The following is an 18,514-nucleotide window of genomic DNA, read 5'->3' on the forward strand; positions in this document are numbered from 1 at the left end:
GGAGTCGGGATTAGAATCCACGACCTTCTGACTCCCAGGCTCGCGTTCTATCCGCTAAGCCATGCTGCTTCTCAGAAGGAGATGGAGTGTGTGAGGAGAAAGATGCGCTGAGAGCTGATTCATGAAGAGGAAGTGGGTGGTGGTGAAGACCCAGGGTGGGAGACAGGCAAGAGAGACAATACAACAGTCCAATGGCTACGGGGTCTATCCTACTTACCGTGAGAATGGTTGACAAGAAAGACACGAGTGCGAGAGCAGAACGACAGAGAGAGGGATGAGGAAGACACCAAGGGTGTGGGCCGTGGTGGTCATGTCGATGGGAGGGGGGAACTGGAATGAAGTGGCGGGGGTCGGGGGAATGGATGAGGGAAGAGAATAATAATAATAATGTTGGTATTTGTTAAGCGCTTACTATGTGCAGAGCACTGTTCTAAGTGCTGGGGTAGATACAGTTTGTCCCACGTGGGGCTCACAGTCTTAATCCTCATTTTACCAGTGAGGTACCTGAGGCCCAGAGAAGTGAAGTGACTTGCCCACAGTCTCACAGCTGACAAGTGGCAGAGCTGGGATTCGAACCCATGTCCTCTGACTCCCAAGCCCGTGTTCTTGCCATTGAGCCACGCCGCTTCCCCTAAGCTTGGTTTCGGTCTGGAAAGGGCTTGGCAGTGAGACGTTGCTCCCAAGCCAACCCTGGCAAGTTTCCCTTTGTCCACTACGCGTGGGTTTGGCAAAAGAGAGAGGCGCCCGACACCGGCTTTGCGGCCGTTACAGATCGGGTGGTTTGGCCAAGTTCAGGGAGAAGTCTATCCTCCCCGCCGATCCCTAACTGACATCGGCACCTGTCGGTGAGCGGCGGCTAGGAAATAACGCTGAGGAGACTCTGGCCTGTAAAGATGCACTCAAGTCAATGTCGGGTAGCTGGCGTTGGACTGAGGAGAGATGAGGTGGGGCAGACGGGTGACGGGGAGAGCTATGGAGGGGCATCGGCAACCTGTCCCCCCCATTGAGTCACTCGTCTGCTCTGTGATCGTGGCCAAGTCACTTCATTTCTCTGTGCCTCAGTTAACTCATCTGTAAAATGGGGATGAAGACTAGGAGCCCCGTGTCGGACAGGGACTGGGTCCAATCCGATTTGCTTGGATCTACTCCAGCGCTTAGTAGAGTGCCTGGCTCATCGAAGCATTTAACAAATACAATAAGAGTAATAAATCCTGGCAGGGAGGGGGCTCCTGAGAATCCGAAATCCTCCAGTGGTTGCCTATCAACCTCCGCACGAAACAAAAACGTCTCACTCTGAGCTTTAAAGTTCGCCATCACCTTGCCCCCTCCTACCTCTCCTCCCTTCTCTCTTTCCACCACCAACCCCACACGCTCCGCTCCTCTGCCGCCCACCTCCTCACCGTCCCTCGGTCTCGCCTATCCCGTCGTCGACCCCTGGCCCACGTCCTCCCGCCGTCCCGGAATGCCCTCCCTCCTCACCTCCGCCGAATTCTCTTCCCCTCTTCAAAGCCCTACTGAGAGCTCACCTCCTCCGAGAGGCCTTCCCAGACTGAGCTTCCCCTTTTCCCTCTGCTCCCTCCCCTTCAGCTCCCCTCATCTAAGCCCCCTTTCCCTCTGCTCCTCCCCGCTCCCTTCCCCTAAGCACTGTGCTCATTTGTATATATTTTTATTACCCTATTTATTTTATTAATGAGGTGTCCATTCCCTTGATTCTATTTATTGTGATTAAGTTGTCTTGTTTTTGTCCGTCCGTCTCCTCCGATTAAACTGTGAGCCCGTCAATGGGCAGGGATTGCCTCTATCTGTTGCCGAACTGTCCATTCCAAGCGCTTAGTACAGTGCTCTGCACATAGTAAGGGCTCAATAAATACTACTGAATGAATGAATCTCCAACTCGGCCAGCCTGCTGCATTAAGCGCTCTGCATTAAGCCAGTCAGGGGTCCCCGGGATTAGGCGGTGGGAGTGGGAGCGAGGCCCTTCCCGTGGTCACTACTCACTCGCTCAGCTCCCCAGCCCCGAGCACGAGAGGGCAGCCTCGGCGGATGTGGCTTCTTATCTCTCTCTTCCTGACTATAGGGTCGGGCAGCCCGCCGCGACACGGGCCCCTCCGGGGTTGCCACGGTCAACGGACCAGGAAGCCTCTCTACTTGAAGAAACCAACAGCGGCCGCAGAGAAATCCAATCGCAAAGCGAGTTATTAGATCTGAAATAAGCCTCCACGCGGCCCGAACCTCACCTCCCAACAATCCTCTAGATCGTAAGCTTGTTGGGGCAGAGAATGTGTCCGTTTATTCTTGTGCTGTACTCTCCCAAGCACTTAATAATAATAATGTTGGTATTTGTTAAGCGCTTATTATGTGCAGAGCACTGTTCTAGGCCCTGGGAGAGATACAGGGTCATCAGGTTGTCCCACAACAGGCTCACAGTCTTAATCCCCATTTTACAGATGAGGTAACTGAGGCACAAAGAGGTTAAGTGACTTGCCCAAGGTCACACAGATGACAAGTGGCAGAGCTGGGAATCGAACCCGTCTTCTGACTCCCAAGCCTGTGCTCTTTCCACTGAGCCACACTGCTTCTCTAGACCAGTGCTTAGAACAGACTATGTGCTCCATAAATAGAACTGAATTCATCCCAGGTCTGGCGGACGGATACACCTCCTCGTGCCCCGCCAGGAAGGGGGCATTTCATCCCGGGGGGTGGGGGTGGCTCCCCTCGACTCCCTCGCAGCTCCAGGAAGGTCTTCCTCAGGTCTGACTCACAGTTCTCAGTTCTCCTGCTGCACCTAGGCCGACTGAGGATTAAAGAGCCTCTGCTACTCTGCATCTCCACCGAGGCAGAGTATTGGTCTGCCCTGCAGCTGACCAGAGAGCCCATGGGTGCACCTTAGCCCAAGGCTTTCATCCCCAAGTTGCCCTCGGCTCGCTCCGCCGGGACGCCCAGAACTTCTTCCCCCCCCCAGCTTGGCCCCAATGCCGCAGTTCCACCCAGAGCCGATGGCCTGCAGGTGAACACCCTTGCCCGCGGAGTGACCGACCACGGTCTCATCCCCTAGCAGTTGGCGGGGGGTCACTCATGCAGCCGACTCGTCACCACCCCACAACCGGGGGGCTTATAATAATGTTGGTATTTGTTAAGCGCTTACTATGTGCCGAGCACTGTTCTAAGCGCTGGGGGAGACACGGGAATCAGGTTGTCCCACGTGGGGCTCACAGTCTTCATCCCCATTTTACAGACGAGGGAACTGAGGCCCAGAGAAGTGAAGTGACTTGCCCACAGTCACACAGCTGACAAGTGGCAGAGCTGGGATTCGAACTCATGAGCCCTGACTCCAAAGCCCGTGCTCTTTCCACTGAGCCACGCGGCTTATCCTTTGCCCATCCCAGCCTGACGGGAGAGCCCCACCTCCAGGGTACAGCTTCTGGCTCTGGCGGGCCACGGGGCCAACTGAGGCTACGCCAGCACGAACCTGCTCTCTTTCCTCCTTGAAAAGTGCTCACAAATAGCCACAGTTGATAAACAACAAGCCCGCTGAAAGGTTGGGGTGGGTGGGTGTTGTGGGTTTGAATGATACCACCCGTGAGGTCAGCTCATTCATTCATCTGATCGTATTTATTGAGCGCTTACTGTGTGCAAAGCACTGTGTGACCCTGGGCAAGTCCCTGCGTGTCTCTGTGCCTCAGTTACCTCATTTGTAAAATAGTGATTGAGACGGTGAGCCCCAAACGGGACAGGGACTGTGTCCAACTCGCTTTGCTGTATCCACCCCAGCGCTTAGTACAGCGCCCGGCACGTACTAAGCCCTTAAATACCATCATTATTATTATTACGCAGAAGACCGGGCGTTCTGGCGAAAATATATCCACGGAGTCGCTACGAATCGGACACGACTCGCCGGCACTTGATGATAATACTAAGCGCTTGGGAGAGTACAATACAACAACAGACCCATTTCCTGCCCACAAAGAGCTTCTGGTCTAGAAAGGGGAGGGATCAGAGGTCAAGGGGCCACAGCTGGGCCCACTGAGGACTCAAACCCTGGGCCAGCAGGAGACTTGAAAAGAGCCGACTGGAGGTCCTGACTGGGCTTTCCATGAGCCTCCACCCTGCAGGTGGCAAGACCTGCAGGCCGGGGTCCGGCCTAAAATGACAGGCGGCCCCCCGCTGCGGGGCAGATAATAAAAATAAGAATTGCAATTGTGCTCATCTTCCTGCAGAAACGATCTGGGCATGTCACTCCCCTTCTTAAACACCTCCAGTGGTTGCCTATAAATACTATTGAATGAATGAATGCTATTTAATAATAATAATAATAATGTTGGTATTTGTTAAGCGCTTACTATGTGCAGAGCACTGTTCTAAGCGCTGGGGTAGACACAGGGGAATCAGGTTGTCCCACGTGGGGCTCACAGTCTTCATCCCCATTTTACAGATGAGGTAACTGAGGCACCAAGAAGTGAAGTGACTTGCCTACAGTCACACAGCTGACAAGTGGCAGAGCTGGGATTCGAACTCATGACCTCTGACTCCAAAACCCGTGCTCTTTCCACTGAGCCACGCTGCTATTTGTTAAGCACTTCCTGCCAGACACTGTACTAAGCACTGGGGTGGGGACGAGCGGATCAGGTTGGACACGGCTCCCGGCCCACCTTGTGCTCCGAGTCGCAATCCCCATTTTCCAGATGAGGTAACTGAGGCCCGGAGAAGTGAAGTGTCTTGCCCAAGGTCACCCAGCAGGCAAGTAGCAGAACCCATAACCTTCTGACTCCCAGGCCTGTGCTCCATCCATTCCACCGGCAAGGGCGATTTCTGCTTAAAGCAGCGCACCGGCAGTGAGCCCAAAGATTCTCCCTGCTCGTGTTCTCTCTCTAGGCTGGACCTCTTTCTTAAAATGGCAGCGATCCTCTGCGGGGACTCTCGTTCCCCCTGAGGTCGGCCATGCTGGAATGGAGCCTATCTGCCCAACCCGCCCATCGCAGTGCTCCCAATGGCTGAGAGACAGGAGACCCACGGGTGCCACCCCGGGAGGAAGCGCCAGGCTGGTCCGAACCCAGCAGTCGCCACAATCACCTCCCGTGCCAGCCGGACCAGCAATCCCTGGTGTCAAGTGTTGGCGAAGGCCGTCCTGGCCAAATGCCTCTGCCTAGGGGAGAGTCTGGTTGCCCTGGGATTGGAGACAAGATGGGCAGGGCTAGAACCAGGAGCCCTGTGTACCGGAGGGGAGGAAGAGCACAGCTAGGGACCGACAGGCAAAGGCCAGGTGGCGAACCAACTGGCAGGTCCCTAGGAACCCAGTTAATCAAGGCCATGTTTTTAGTGGCAGCATTTGGTTTGAAATGGTTGCCCCACAAAACTTAAACTTCCAAACCTACCACCTCTCCTCTCTGGCACAGACTAAGTCTGGACCGTAGCCGGGATGCCTGGAACCAGAGGGAAACTCCTTTCCCGCTCTGTTGAACGAAACAAGCAACCATGGAGCAGTGGGAACCGCCAGGGGACGGGCCCGGGATAAGACCACATCTGCTTCACTGAAACAATCAGGAGAGATCTCCCTGAAATCTTCCCCTCTCCTCTTCGAGTCTCCCGTCCTTCCCGGCAGTAATTCAAGAGATCGCTCCCATCCTGCAGTTGTCGGTTGTGGGGAGGGAATCCATTTACCAACTCTGTTATAATACTAAATCGTGCTCTCCCAAGGGCTTAGTACAATGCTCTGCACACCGTAAGTGCTCAATAAATATGACTGATTGACCGATTCCCTGGGGGAGTCGGTGTTGATGCTCTCAATCGCTGCTGTCAGGTGACTGGGGCTGCTTCACTTTGTTTAAGGACTGACAAGGGGTGCAAAGCTCAGGCCAAGAAGCCGAGCCCCCTCTGAACGCAGACCTTCCAAAGGGATCCCCGGGGAGTAAAGGGCAAATTCTCCAATTTGAACCAGAAGGGGTTGCCATGCCCAAATGCTCTGAAGGATCATGTCTTGGAAGACCTCATTCCGGGTCCCGCTGGACTTTATCCATCAGTGGTATTTATTGAGCACTTACTTACTGTGTGCCTTCCACAGTCCGGACCCCAACCAGGGCCACGCACCCCTCTTTGGATTTTAAAAGTTTGGGCTGTGTGAACCTGGGAGAGGGGGAACTGGGAGCTTGAGAATTAAATCCGCCTTCACCTCCGATTTGGACCAACAAGCGCTGATCTATTCCCCTTGTCCCTCCAATGGCCCCAAAACAGGATTTGGGTTGGGGGCAACTCAAACCCAAGACGCCTAAAGATTCCTGCTCCTGAGGAGTTTCTAATTCCCAGGGCCACGGCTGGCTCCCGGGAACTGACGCCTCTGCAGGAATGAGACAAAGTCACGTCTCTTTTTCTCTCACCATGTCTGCAGATCTCAGCTTGAGTCTGTTATATCGCTATACTCTCCCAACCGCTTATGTGTTGCTCTGCACCCAGTAAACGCTCAATAAATACCACTGAGGGAGTGCAGGGACCACCTCGAGGTTCCCTCTTTGGCAGGATTAAGATGAGTGAAAGAGCCATCGGGCGGATCCATCCCGGCAAGTCAACAGATGACCAGGTCCTTCTTCGGCTTCGTCCTTCTCGGGTGGAGGGAGAAGCCTCCCATCGCCCACAAATATCCAGGCCGTAAGCTCCTTGTGAGCGAGGAGTGTGTCTGTTATACTGTCCTCTCCCAAACGCTTAGTACACTGCTCTACACACAGTAGGTGCTCAATAAATACAACTGACAGATAAACCCAAGGGGACTTTTTCATCCCGAGATCATCGGGCTAATGGGAAGCAGTGTGCCCTGGTGGAAAGGACACAGGCCTGGGTTCTAATCCCAGCACTGCCACTCGCCTACTACGTGACCTTGGGCAAGTCACTTAACTTCTCTGTGCCTTGTTTCCTCATCTTTAAAATGGGTATTCAATACCTGTTCTACCTCTGTGAGCCCCATGGGGGAAGGGATTGGGTCCAATATTACCTTGCATCTTTCCCCATGCTTAGCACATGGTAAATGCTTAACAAGTATCATTATAACTTAAAAATAACGTGCATGCGTAGCTTCAGGTTGCGACAAAGTAGGGTTGGCAGCCCTTGGGTGCAAGATTGAGGCTGCACATCGGCCCCCATGGAGAGATCAAATCAAACTGCTGCCTTGGAAAGGCCAAGGGGTGCCGGACTGGGGCTACTTGCCGTTGGCTCGTCTAACCGGAATACAGCAGACTGCTCCCCTGCAGCATTTTCGCGGGGCAAACTGGGAGGAGGGGTCGGCTACTAGGATCACTAGGGTGGGGTGGGATGAGGGGGAGGTCGGCACACTTACCTATCGTCTCAGAGTCACAATAATCCTGTGTGCCTTCCTGGAAGACAAGACAGGGGCTTTATGATTTAGGAGAGTGGGGAGATCTGGGGGGATTACCTCCGGGCCAGCCCACTGCAAGGGGTGGGGGGACAGCGGGATCGGGCTGCCGGGATGGGTGGCTCAATGGCGGGCGGGAGCACCAACGTTGCCTTGTGGGGGTACGGATTGAGAACCACGTGACCTACTGGAAAGAGCAGGGACTTGGAAGACAGAGGACCTGGGTTCTAATGCCGGGTCGGCTGCTCGTCTACTGTGCGAACCTTGGGTAGGTCACTTAACTTCTCCGGGCCTCAGTTTCCCCATCTGCAAGATGGGAATTCAATACCTATTCTCCCTCCCCCATGAGATACAGGGGCTGTGCCTGACCTGATTATCCTGTTTCTACACCAGTGCTTGGCACATAGAAAGTGCTTACACATTATCATCATCATCATTATTACTATTACTACTGCTGCTGGAACACAGTGAGCTGGGGCAAAGAGAGATGGCTGTGGCCCTGGGAACGGCACCCTGATGCTCCAGAAGGACCCAGTTCCATTTCCCACCAATCGGAGCGACCCCGCCAGCCCCGATGGGCCCGGGACGGGGGAGGACCGGTAGGTTGGTCTGAGGTCTTTTCCCCACCTGCCAAGTTTTGCTTCCTCGTGTCTTAGCTCGAGCAGGAGATGGGACTCTCCGTACGCGCTGCGCCTGCCTCTCCATAGAAGCCGACAAGCATGTTCCTTATCGGAAGGAGATAAGGGTGCCAAGCACCTCGGGGCTGCATTCTTCCCGGGTCCTCTCATTTACGGGACACAGTTCAGTCGTGTCTAGTGCCGGAGGCCCGGCATTTCCCGAGGGCCCATCTGGTGCGCTGTACTGAGCGATTCTCCCCACACCCAAGAGTTGCTCTCCGGTCTCCACTTCCTCCTAGGCCAGGGATTGACTCTGGTGTCCGGGCCAACTCTCACGGACGGCTAACTACAAGACGAAAAACGGTCAAGAACCTAGAGAGTCAGAGCCGCCGCCTCTCCACTTGGATCCTTTTCCGATTCCCGCAATACACGTGAGCCACCTGAACCCGATTTAACCACAGAGGGTTCCCGGGAGATCGGCGTCTGCAGTGACAACCCTCCTTCCTGCCTTTCCCGACAGGCAGCGTGCCCCATACGCTCAGCCGTCTGCAGAATTCCGGGCTTCCCTGGATCTTCTTGCTGGTTACGGTATTCAAGCGCACCAAAAGCTGGACGTTCCCCAGGTCAGACGCTCTGTACGAAACAACTCCGGCACTGATAGCCAACAGTGACCCGTCCGCGCCTGCCCCCCGCCGCTCCTCTCGCCCATCCTCCCTGGTGCTTCTGCCGACGGAGGCGCCCTGCAGGGTCTCCGCTGGGCGACTGAGCCCGCGGGCCTCTCTACGGCAGCTGAGCCGAGCAGCCCTCCCTTCCCGAGGCCCCGAGTCTCCCCATCGCCCCCTCCACATGCTAAGGCTTCGGCGTACAACTCCTCCGGTTTCAGAGGGTCTACGGGCACCAGCCGCCCCCTGCAGATGCACCCGCTGGCCGTGCCGCGGGCGTGTCGACCGGGTGCCTTGTTTCCCTTCACAATCTTGTGCCCAAAAGGCAGCCTCCCGGGGAGCCACCCCTCCCCATCTCGGTCCCAGTGGCTGTGGGCGTGTGTGCAGGTGCCTGTGTGTGCTGGGAAGGAAGACGGGAAAATGAAGGGCTTCCGTTCTTCTGGCTGGTCTGCAATCTGATTAGATCCCCTTGACTGAGTGCCCGAGTGGTAGAATTCGCTCCTCTAATGCTAACCTTCTCATCGTGCTCCAGCTAGCCGCCGATCCCTCGCCCACATCCTGACACTGACCTGGAACGCCCTCCCTCCTCAAATCCGACACTTACTCTCCCCTGCTTCAAAGTCTTATTAAAAGCACATCTCCAGGAAGCCTTCCCTCACTGAGCCCTTCCTTTCCCCTTCTCCCAATCTCTGCGTCACCCTGACTTGCTCCCTCTGTACTTCCCGATTCCCAGCCCCACTGCACTTATGTACATATCTGTAACTTTTTTTTAATATTAATGTCTGCCTCCCCCCGATCTAGACTGTAAGCTTACTGTGGGCAGGGAATGTGTCTATTTATTGTACTCTCCCAAGTGTTCAGTCCAGTGCTCTGCACAAATTAAGCGCTCAATAAATATGACTGTATGAATGAATGAATGGTATTCTGGGTGGGGACAGTGACCTGCCTGTCCACCCCGACTCCCAGGGCTGCAGAGGGATGGGTGACTTTTGGGGAAAAGCAACGACCGCCAAGCGCCACGATCTCCTTACAACGTCACTAAGCGCCTAGGGGACAATGACAATGTCCCAATTCCCTTCAGGGAACCTGAGGCGTGGCCGAGGCCCTGGCTACCAAGAGGCCGCTCCAACAGCCCAAGGCCAGAGAGGGACCCGGAATGGAGGTGAGGGCACCCGGCCGCCCCCACCGAGCATCTTCCGGGGTCCGAGCGGCAAGAGCCGGGGGCACCGGCTTCCCCTCTACGTCTCTGACCGTTGCTCTGGGCCCCTCGGCCTGACACCAAACACGCTCAGGATGACAGGAAGTCTGACCACCAGATCAGGGAGGGTGCCCTGCCTCATTCCATTAGCCCGCCATTCCGGGCGGACACCTCTTATGATCCAGGGAGCGCAAGACCCTCCGTTCTACTTTAATCCCCGGGGCCCGGGTCGGGTGGTCCCAGGGAATCTCCTCTGATCGCCTTCATCGAACCTTTCGGACAATCCCCGAGGGCCCCAAGAGCCTCAAGGGGCAGCCCAAATTTCCCGCAGAATTCCTCGATGCCGGCGGGTTGATCATCTGGCAAGAGGTACCTGGGTTTCTGCCGACAAGGCATCGCCACCGGCAGCACCAAAGAAGCGAGTTGTGCGGAGGCGGGGAGGGTGAGGAGTGCCGGGAAGAGCGGCTTCAAAACTGGGACATGACCAGGAAGGGAGAGGAGCCCAGAGCGCCGGGATTCTCGGGCCACCGCCCGCCACCCTCACCTGCTTGTGCGCGTGGTCGTATGAGTTGATGTGGTTGTCAAACTCCTGGTGCTTCTGATACTGCTTATCGCACAGTTCGCAGTAGAAGTTCGCTCGGAGGTCTTCCAGGGCCTTGGCGATGGCCTTCTCTTTGTCGACATAGTCCTGTGGGATCGAGAAGAGGGTCGGTTGGGTTAGAGCTGAAGAAATTCTGTGAGAAAGCAGCGGTCCCCATCGTGGACGAAAGGGGACCCTCATTCCGGGCGGGTGCTCGGAGGGGGTTTGGCCGCCATCGGGTCTCGATCTTTGTTCCTAAGGGTTCTGGCGTTCAGACAGCTTCCGTCGCAGAAGGCCGTCGGGCCACTCTGACCGAGGCCGGGAGGGGCTCCGCTTCCGACTGCTGAGCAGATCGAGCCTGGGGCGCGGGCTTTCCTTTAAGAATCGCCGTTCTCCGACTGTCCGCCCCCCACCCGGCCTCTCTCTCCCGAGAAGAGGTCGTGCAGTCTCTCGGGGGTGGGTGGGGTGGTCCCCGGCAGGACCACTGGGCCACCACAGGGCTGGAGCTAAACCTTCTCCAAACAGAGTCCGGGGACGACGCAGACAGGAACCTGGGAGGCTGCTGCCCTTCAGACCCCACAGGACGCGGTGACACTCTAACGCTCCCCACTTCCACCACACTCCTCAGCCTCACACCTCAGGAATAGGAGTGCAAGTGAAATTTGAGCTTCAGCAAAACCGAACCTGGCAGTGGGCAACCTTCCACTGGGAGGAAAAGAATCCCGCAGCTGCTGCACATCGTCCCAGGGTGCCCGGCAAGGGGAAGGGGGAGGGTGGCACGCACGGTCTCTTTTGGGAACGAGACGGCTGCAATACCACAAAGCAAGCGTGTCCTGGTGGAAAGAGTATGGGCCTGCAAGTCAGAAGGACCTGGGTTCTAATCTCCGCTCCGTTACTTGTGTGCTGAGAGACCTGGGGCAAGTCGCTTCACTTCTCTGTGCCTCAATTACCTCCTCTGTAAAATGCGGATTAAGACTGTTAGCCCCATGTGGGACAGTGTCCTGATTAGCGAGTATCTACCCCAGCGCCTGGAACAGTGCTTAACACACAGTAAGCACTTAAATATCATCATCGTCGTCATTATTACTACTACTGTTAGAGCCAGTTGCCGGGTTCTCGGCCCCCACCGAGCCGACGACTCCACAGCTCCGGAGAGGCTCTGCTGCTCCTGGGGGGCCCCCGAGAACCTCCGGTGCCCCACAGGCAGGGCTAAGGGGGCTCCTCAGGGGAAACACCCGAGTCGAAAGCAGTCTTGCATTCAGCTACATTCCAAGGCAGAGGTGGTGCATGCAAACCAGGCTACAGAACTGCAATGCAGACGGAGATAAGGCACTTCTATTTCACAGGATTCATGCGGGAAGAGGAGGAGCAGGGCCTCCTGCTCCCCAATCGGTAGAGATGAGAGAAATTGTAGCCCACTGCTGGGACTGCCTAAAGCTACTCGGTCTCACAGCTTGGGCTACTGCACTGTGCAGAAAACAAAACCAACGAGAGAGACGGTCCCCCTTTCTCCACTAAAAAAAACAAAAAACAAAAACCCAACAATCCGTCCCCAAGGCTCTAAATTCCCCATTCCCTCTGCAGCTTCAAAAAGCCCCAGGGAACAAAAGCGAGGCACTCCAGGGTTCCTGAATGCTTTCCTTCCATCTGCCCCGGCAGGGTGACCCCCGGCATCAGAAGGACAGCGTGGCCTTTGTGTTCCAGAAGTGGCGGGACAACGACTCGTAAGGGCCCCGGTGAGGACCGGAGAGGACCGGCCAGGGGAGGCAGCCCGGCCCTGTTCCAGTTCAAAACAGTCGTGCGAGACCAACACGGTCCTTCGAGACTGGGCCGGCTCACCCTCACAGGAGGGAGGAGGAAAAGAGAATCCTAGGCAAACCGTTCTGGCTGAATTATTACCCCACTTAGCTCGGTTTCTCGATCTCGTCTGTCTCGCCGCCGGCCCTTTGGCCTCGTCCTCCCTCCCCCTTCGTATCCGACTACCCTCTCTCCACCTTCAAAGCCCTCCTACTATCCCATCTCCGCCAAGAGACCTTTCCTGATTAAGCTCCCATTTGGCCTTTTCCCACTCCCTTCTGCATCACTTGGATCTGTACCACTTAACCACTGGGTAGTCACCCCACCCTCAGCCCCAAGCTCTTCCATTTCCCCTCTGGGTAATTTATTTTAATGTCTCCCTCCCCTTCCAGACTGTCAGCTCCTTTTGGGCAGGGATCATGTCTACCAACTCTATTGTATGGTACTCTCTCAGACGCAGTGAGCCAGCCCTCTCTTGGAAAGTCATGAACACTGAGGTTCGGGGCCCTCCACCCTGTCTGCTTCTCTTCAGAGGGGATCTTTTGACTTTATGGCGCCCTGAGAGAGTCACCACGATGGACTCCTGCTTTCTGAGAGGAAATCCCCTTTTCCAGGACCAGTGAAGAGCACCTGGTGAGAGGGCTGACGAAATGCTAAGACGGGGGAGACAGCACGGGAAACCCACCTCCAGGCTAAGGGTCAGGAGCCGGCCCGATTCACCGACGGAGCTCACGGTTGGGAGGAGCACAACAAAGACGGCTTCCCTCCAAGTGAGAGACACGAAGGCCCCGCCTGGTCAGCCCGCGCCCGCTGACCCGACCCGGCCAGGCGCGGTGTGGCACGACATCTCGCCCAGCTACCTTGTACTTCTGCCTCAGCTCTTCCGTGTCTTCCTTCTCCACTTCCAGGACCCGCCGCCGCTCCGTTGCATCTTCGGCATAATCGAGCTGGACGGAAACAAACGCGGTCAGCCTCGAAACTCTCCGCCGCCAGGCCCTGGTCAGCCCAGGTGCCCGCAGCCCAGTGCCGCTGGTAATGTAAGTTGTTGCAGCGCTGAGGTTGGCTCCCCGGTCCTGCCCACGGAGGTAACGGCGGGCCCAACAGTCGGTCCCACCGTGCAGTGGAGCTGATCTGGGCGATGGGAACCTCACGTTCCAAGAGGGAAATGCTTTTGGGGGCTCGGGGAGCCCAGCCCGGTGGGAAGAGGTGTGGGGGGATGGGGAGAACCTCAGCTCTCAGGCGGATCACGGGATGAACAAACGTCCTTAAGATGGAGGTCAGAGCCACCTTCCTCCGGTGGACTCAAGAACAACGAGGCCTTGTTGCGGAAGCGGTAGCCAAACACTCCAAGGAAAAACTGTGGTCAAACATCGCTCTGCCTATGTCCTGGTGCGGCCCCGCTCCCACCCGCTCCCAGGGGGTGGGGACACCGCTCGCTAACTCGAGACTCTCCCTTCCTAGCCCGGGGGGGAGGGGGGGACGGGGGACGGGGACCGGCAGGGCATGCCTTTACTTACCTCCATCTCCATGCGGCCCATGCCCATGACATCATACTTGACGACGATCGGAATGGGGTCCGTCCTCCCTGGAACGGGAACACACGGGTGAGGTGAGAGGCCAGGTCGAGCCGGCGGCTCACTGACACATTGGGCTGGGTGGTTAGAGATCTTGCCTCGGAGCGCAGAGACCAGAAAGCTACAGTGAACCAAACACGAGCCATTCTCACAGCTTACGTCCAATCCCTCCGCCCTCGGCTCCGACCCCGCCGACCACCCCCGGCCCGTCGGCTTAACCGACGAGCTGGGCCTCCCACGACGACAACCACGCGGGCCGACGCGAGACGGGCGGTTCGCACCAAATACCGCCCGGCTCCAAAACAAACTTTAAGGCGGAAAATCGGGAAGAGGCCTCCTGCCCAAAGCCACCGCGAGGGATGGCTCTAAAACCTTAAAGCCCGCACGCCCCCACCCAAGAGGAGCTTGGGGGCGGAAAAGACCGCAATTATGACTCGGTGACATGTTAAGAGAGGGTTCAATGTTTCTTCGGAAGTCTCCTCGGGTTTCAGAAACAGCGTTTGCCTTTCGGAGTAGGAAATCAAGCGAGGCCGCAAACATATGGGGTGACGCCCGAGGTGGCCCCTTCGCTGAAAGTTCAGCGCTGGGTTGGTGGTTGTTCCCCTTTAACCCCCCGCCCCCATCCCCAGGGGCGGCCGGGAGCCCCGACTCTAGCTGTGGTGATCGGTAAGCTGTGAAAAGGACTGGTTGCGAAGAAAATTGACTTTCAACTAATCAGACTATGCTGGAGATTTTTTTTTTCTTATGTCTCTCGAAGTCACTCAACCAGCCAAACAAAGCAAAATGGGGCAGACAAGCACTTTACTACCACAGCTGTTTACATCACAACTTGTGCTGTTTGTTGTGATGTAAGCCCACTGAAAAGAGGACTTACCTGATCCGGCGTATACCTCGAGTAAAAAGACACAACGTTTACTTCCCTCATCATTACACTCAGGCTGGTGTATGTTTGTTATACACACATATACGTATTATACCTTTGGGCTAAAAGATTCCGGCTTTCATCAGGCCCACACTGGGTCATCTTTACACCGACCCAAGTCGGGACCTGGATCTGACCTGGGGCCGGGGGAGGGGAGGGGGTGATCTTAAGTGTTTTGATTTCCAAAGCATCATGCGAGAAAAAATGGGATTCATTTCTAGGAGGCCTTCAGAAAGGAGGGAAAAAGGCGTGGGTTTACCTCCTGGTTACCAAGAGAGAGATCGGTCCAGAATTTTGGTAACCAAACAGGGAAATTGGCGGGAAATCATTTTCAGGCACGTAAGCATCTCATGCCAGGCGAAAACACAACCTCCTCCCCCCCGCGTCTCCCCCCCACGAGAGAGATTTCTATAGTGCAGCTCTATTCTGGGTATTTTACCCGGGATTTCCAGTTCAAACGGAAAACACGTTACCATCTTCCGCCCAATGGTATAATAAAATAAGCAGTGACTGCGATCTTTAGCGAAAGGACCAAATTAAAGACAGGTTATAAAAATGACTTCCTAAGTGCAATATCACTTTCATAACGTCTCAGTCAGGGATTTCCTGGTAAAGACGGAGTCTCAATGGGAAAGTTGGAAGGAAAGTCAATTGTTGAATTGGTGTCTTCGGCCCAATTTCTTTCTTTTTTTGGGGGTGGGGGGGGCGATGAGGGGGAGAACCGTTGAGTTTTGGTGTGGGGGGGAAACCCCCAAGATTGATTTTCGGTGCAAATTTGTTACCCCTGTTTGCAAATACAGTACCAGTACTTTCGCCTTCTACGGCAGTCAGAGGTTTGTTTGGTTTTTTTCCCCATCTATTTCCCTCTTTGTAAATTGCAATAGCCAAAGTGCTACTGCCCGGGGTGGTGGGAGGAAGTCAAGCTTGGACAGTATTAGAATTTTACGTTTAAACTGATTTTTTTTTTTGGCAGTTCTCACACAGACAGATAATAACAACCCTTCTTAGCATTACCCTTTAATGAACAAGGATCAGACAGGTGTGCATAAAGAAAGGAAAGGAAAATGAAAGAGACCAAGCAGAAGGATGAAGGCTACAACAGAGAAGGTAAGCCTAACATATTGGTGCACTGATGACAAAAGGAGTAATTCAGTCTGAAAATAAAAAATTACCACTGCTAAGTTTACCATCACCACAACAAGTCCAGGATCATTATGCTGTAAAAAAGAAACACCATTTGTTAGGCAGAAACCATAAGGGCGGGAAAGGGGCCGCTTCGAGCGGGCGGAGGGAGGGAGGGTGGTTGGGTGATGGTCTCTGGGGAGCTGCAGGTGGGAGGGGGAGGGCGAGAGGGCTGGGGAGGTGGTCCCGCTCAGCGGCGTGGGGATACGTTCCCCCGGCCCCCCGGTCTGGGACGGGCTGCCGATCCCTGGCCGGGGGGGACCCCGATGGGCTCTAGATGGTGGCCGGGAAAGTGGGCTACGGTCTCCAAAGTGGCTCGACATCTTCAACCATTTCTAGGAGACCCCGGGGGCCAAAGCGAAGGACCTCTTGGCAGGTAGCCAATTGCAACCCGGGACCAGCGGGACCACATGAAGGTGAGGCGTTGCCCACCTGGGAAGCGAGTGACCCACCTCACTGGAACAGGATGGCTCAGGGGGCTGGGGGTGGGAAAAATGGGGGAGAAATCCCCTCAGACCACCAGAGGATGTAACCAACAGGACCGCAAATTCCTCCGGGATTTGGGGAGCACTGAAATTCGCCGCCCCAGACGCAGACTCTCTTCTAGGGGCTCCTCTTGGAGGCGTGCTCTGCCCTGCTCTGCTCCCTGGGAACCCTGCCCAGTTCCAGCGGCCTTCCTCTACCCCGATCCAAGCTAACCCTCCGCGAAGCACAGGAACTGCGGTCGCGGTTGGCTGAGAAGAGCCAGCATAATCACAAATGGCCCCGTCAAAGGGTAACCCTCACGGAAGAGAACAAAGCAAATCCCCATGTCAGAGCGCTGCTGCCTGGGCCGTCCGGAGATGACTCCTCACCACTTAAGGTGGGCTTGGGACTGGTGAGAGGGCCGGGGGGGATGGGAATTGATGGTTCTTCCCTGCTCAAGATTTTTCACTACCTCGAGATCCCATCTGCTGGGAAGCCAGCCCGTGGACCACCCGGGATTGCCTCCGTGAGGATTCGATGATCAATTCCTAGCACTGATCTTTAAAATGTTAGATGCCGGAGGGGGGTCGTGAGGGGGTGTGCAAGAAGGGGGTGCCTGTTTATAAGCTATGCTGGGGCAAACACATTCCTCCTCTGGTGAACACCTGTCTGAGGCCTCCATGAGCACTGGCTTCTAAAGTGGGCAATCGGGAACCCAGGACCCTGATGGCGGGGAACCCGATCCAAATCTTGGAATGCTCTTCTCCACTGACAACGGAACTCCCTAACACACTCTTTGAGCCAAGCCTGCTAGGTCGATTGTCCTCTCTCCCTCTGAAACCAGAGGCTCTGTGTGAGGCAGGGACTAGGTCTGACCCTTTTTGTTTTAAATGGTAGTCCTTAAATGCTTACTATGTGCCAGACACTGTTCTACGAGCTGGGGTAGATAGAAGCTAATCGGGTTGGACACAGTCCATGCCCACATGGGGTTCAGTCTTAATCCCCAATCCCCAAATTGAAGTGACTTGCCCAAAGTCACACAGTAGACAAGTGGCAGAGGTGGGATTAGAACCCAGGTCCTTCTGACCCCCAGGGTTGTGCCCTATCCACTAAGCCATACCGTTAGAGTCCACCTGATGGCCTTGCGTGTATCTCAGCACTTACCACAGTGCTTGGCACATAGGAAGTGCTAAATAAACACCTTCATTATCCGCAGTCGCCGGAAAGGCAGTCAAGCAAAGGGGAGAGTGAGAAGGGCAGGCAGCTCCTCTGCTGACTCCAATGTGGGCCATGTTTTGAGGTTTATTGCTCCAGCAGCTGAACGTGTGTAGGCGATATTTCCATTAGGATTTTAAAAACCTACCTCTGGGGCCTTTGAGATTATTTCCTGGAATGCGAATGCCCCTTTTCACCTCGAGATCGATTCTGAGGCCCTCGAAGCCGTCCTATCGGTTCTGTGGCTGGAAACCCCTGTTGACCCCTCAGCTTGAAAGCCAAAGACCGAGTGTCCGCTTTAACATAAAAAGTACCACCACACCGGGGTCAAACTTGCTTGGCCCTCCCCCGCCCCCAAACCAATTCCACGGTCCTGTCTCTGTTGGCATCGGTTTGGAAGTCACGGGAGCCGCGGCGGTCCCAGTGATCTCTGACTCACACTAGGGCAGCTATGACAGCTGGCCATTCCCTACTGTCTGGACTCCAGCTAGTCAGACCTTACGGCAGAAGGTATTGGGCTCTGGGTCAGTCCAGGGTCCACCCAATTGGCAACCCTTGCCCTGCCAGCCTGCGTGGACTCCTGAGATGGTGGTGAGGGGGTGGATATGTCTCTGGGAGGTCTTCCCGGACAAAGGGGCAACAGAGGGCCTCAGCCAGGACCGGAGATGTTGGCCAACCAGGCCATTATACTGACTTTAGGGATCCTGGAGAAGCCTCAGAGGTGAAATTAGGAGGCCGTGGCTGATCCAAAGACCCTGAGAACACCCTCTGGGCACCACACTTTCTTATAACAGGAGATCTAACCCACCCAGATTCAGGCCAAAATTGAAAAAAAAAAAATATCCAAAAGGATTCTTTTTACATTCCCCCTGCAGTCCCCATCAACTCAATCAATGGTATTTTCTGAGCACTTAACATGTGCAGAGCACTGTACTAAGCACTTGG

At 55.4% G+C, this 18,514-nt stretch overlaps 1 protein-coding gene across 3 annotated transcripts in view; it reads right to left on the reverse strand.

The window, feature by feature from the left end:
* Positions 1 to 18,514, reverse strand: part of GPATCH8 (G-patch domain containing 8) — a 97,712-nt gene that overhangs the window by 12,302 nt on the left and 66,896 nt on the right. For 2 of the 3 annotated variants that reach the window (XM_029075064.1, XM_029075065.1), the window contains exons 4-6: positions 13,729 to 13,796; positions 13,072 to 13,158; positions 10,379 to 10,522 (exon numbers count right to left, since the gene is read on the reverse strand). In XM_029075064.1, the coding sequence (XP_028930897.1) occupies positions 10,379 to 10,522; positions 13,072 to 13,158; positions 13,729 to 13,796 (299 nt within the window). Of the gene's footprint in view, positions 1 to 10,378; positions 10,523 to 13,071; positions 13,159 to 13,728; positions 13,797 to 15,879; positions 15,925 to 18,514 lie in introns of all 3 variants that reach the window. The other variant, XM_029075066.1, reaches the window with a different exon arrangement.

This window comes from Ornithorhynchus anatinus, chromosome 11, assembly GCF_004115215.2.
Source record: "Ornithorhynchus anatinus isolate Pmale09 chromosome 11, mOrnAna1.pri.v4, whole genome shotgun sequence".
Lineage (NCBI taxonomy): Eukaryota > Metazoa > Chordata > Mammalia > Monotremata > Ornithorhynchidae > Ornithorhynchus > Ornithorhynchus anatinus.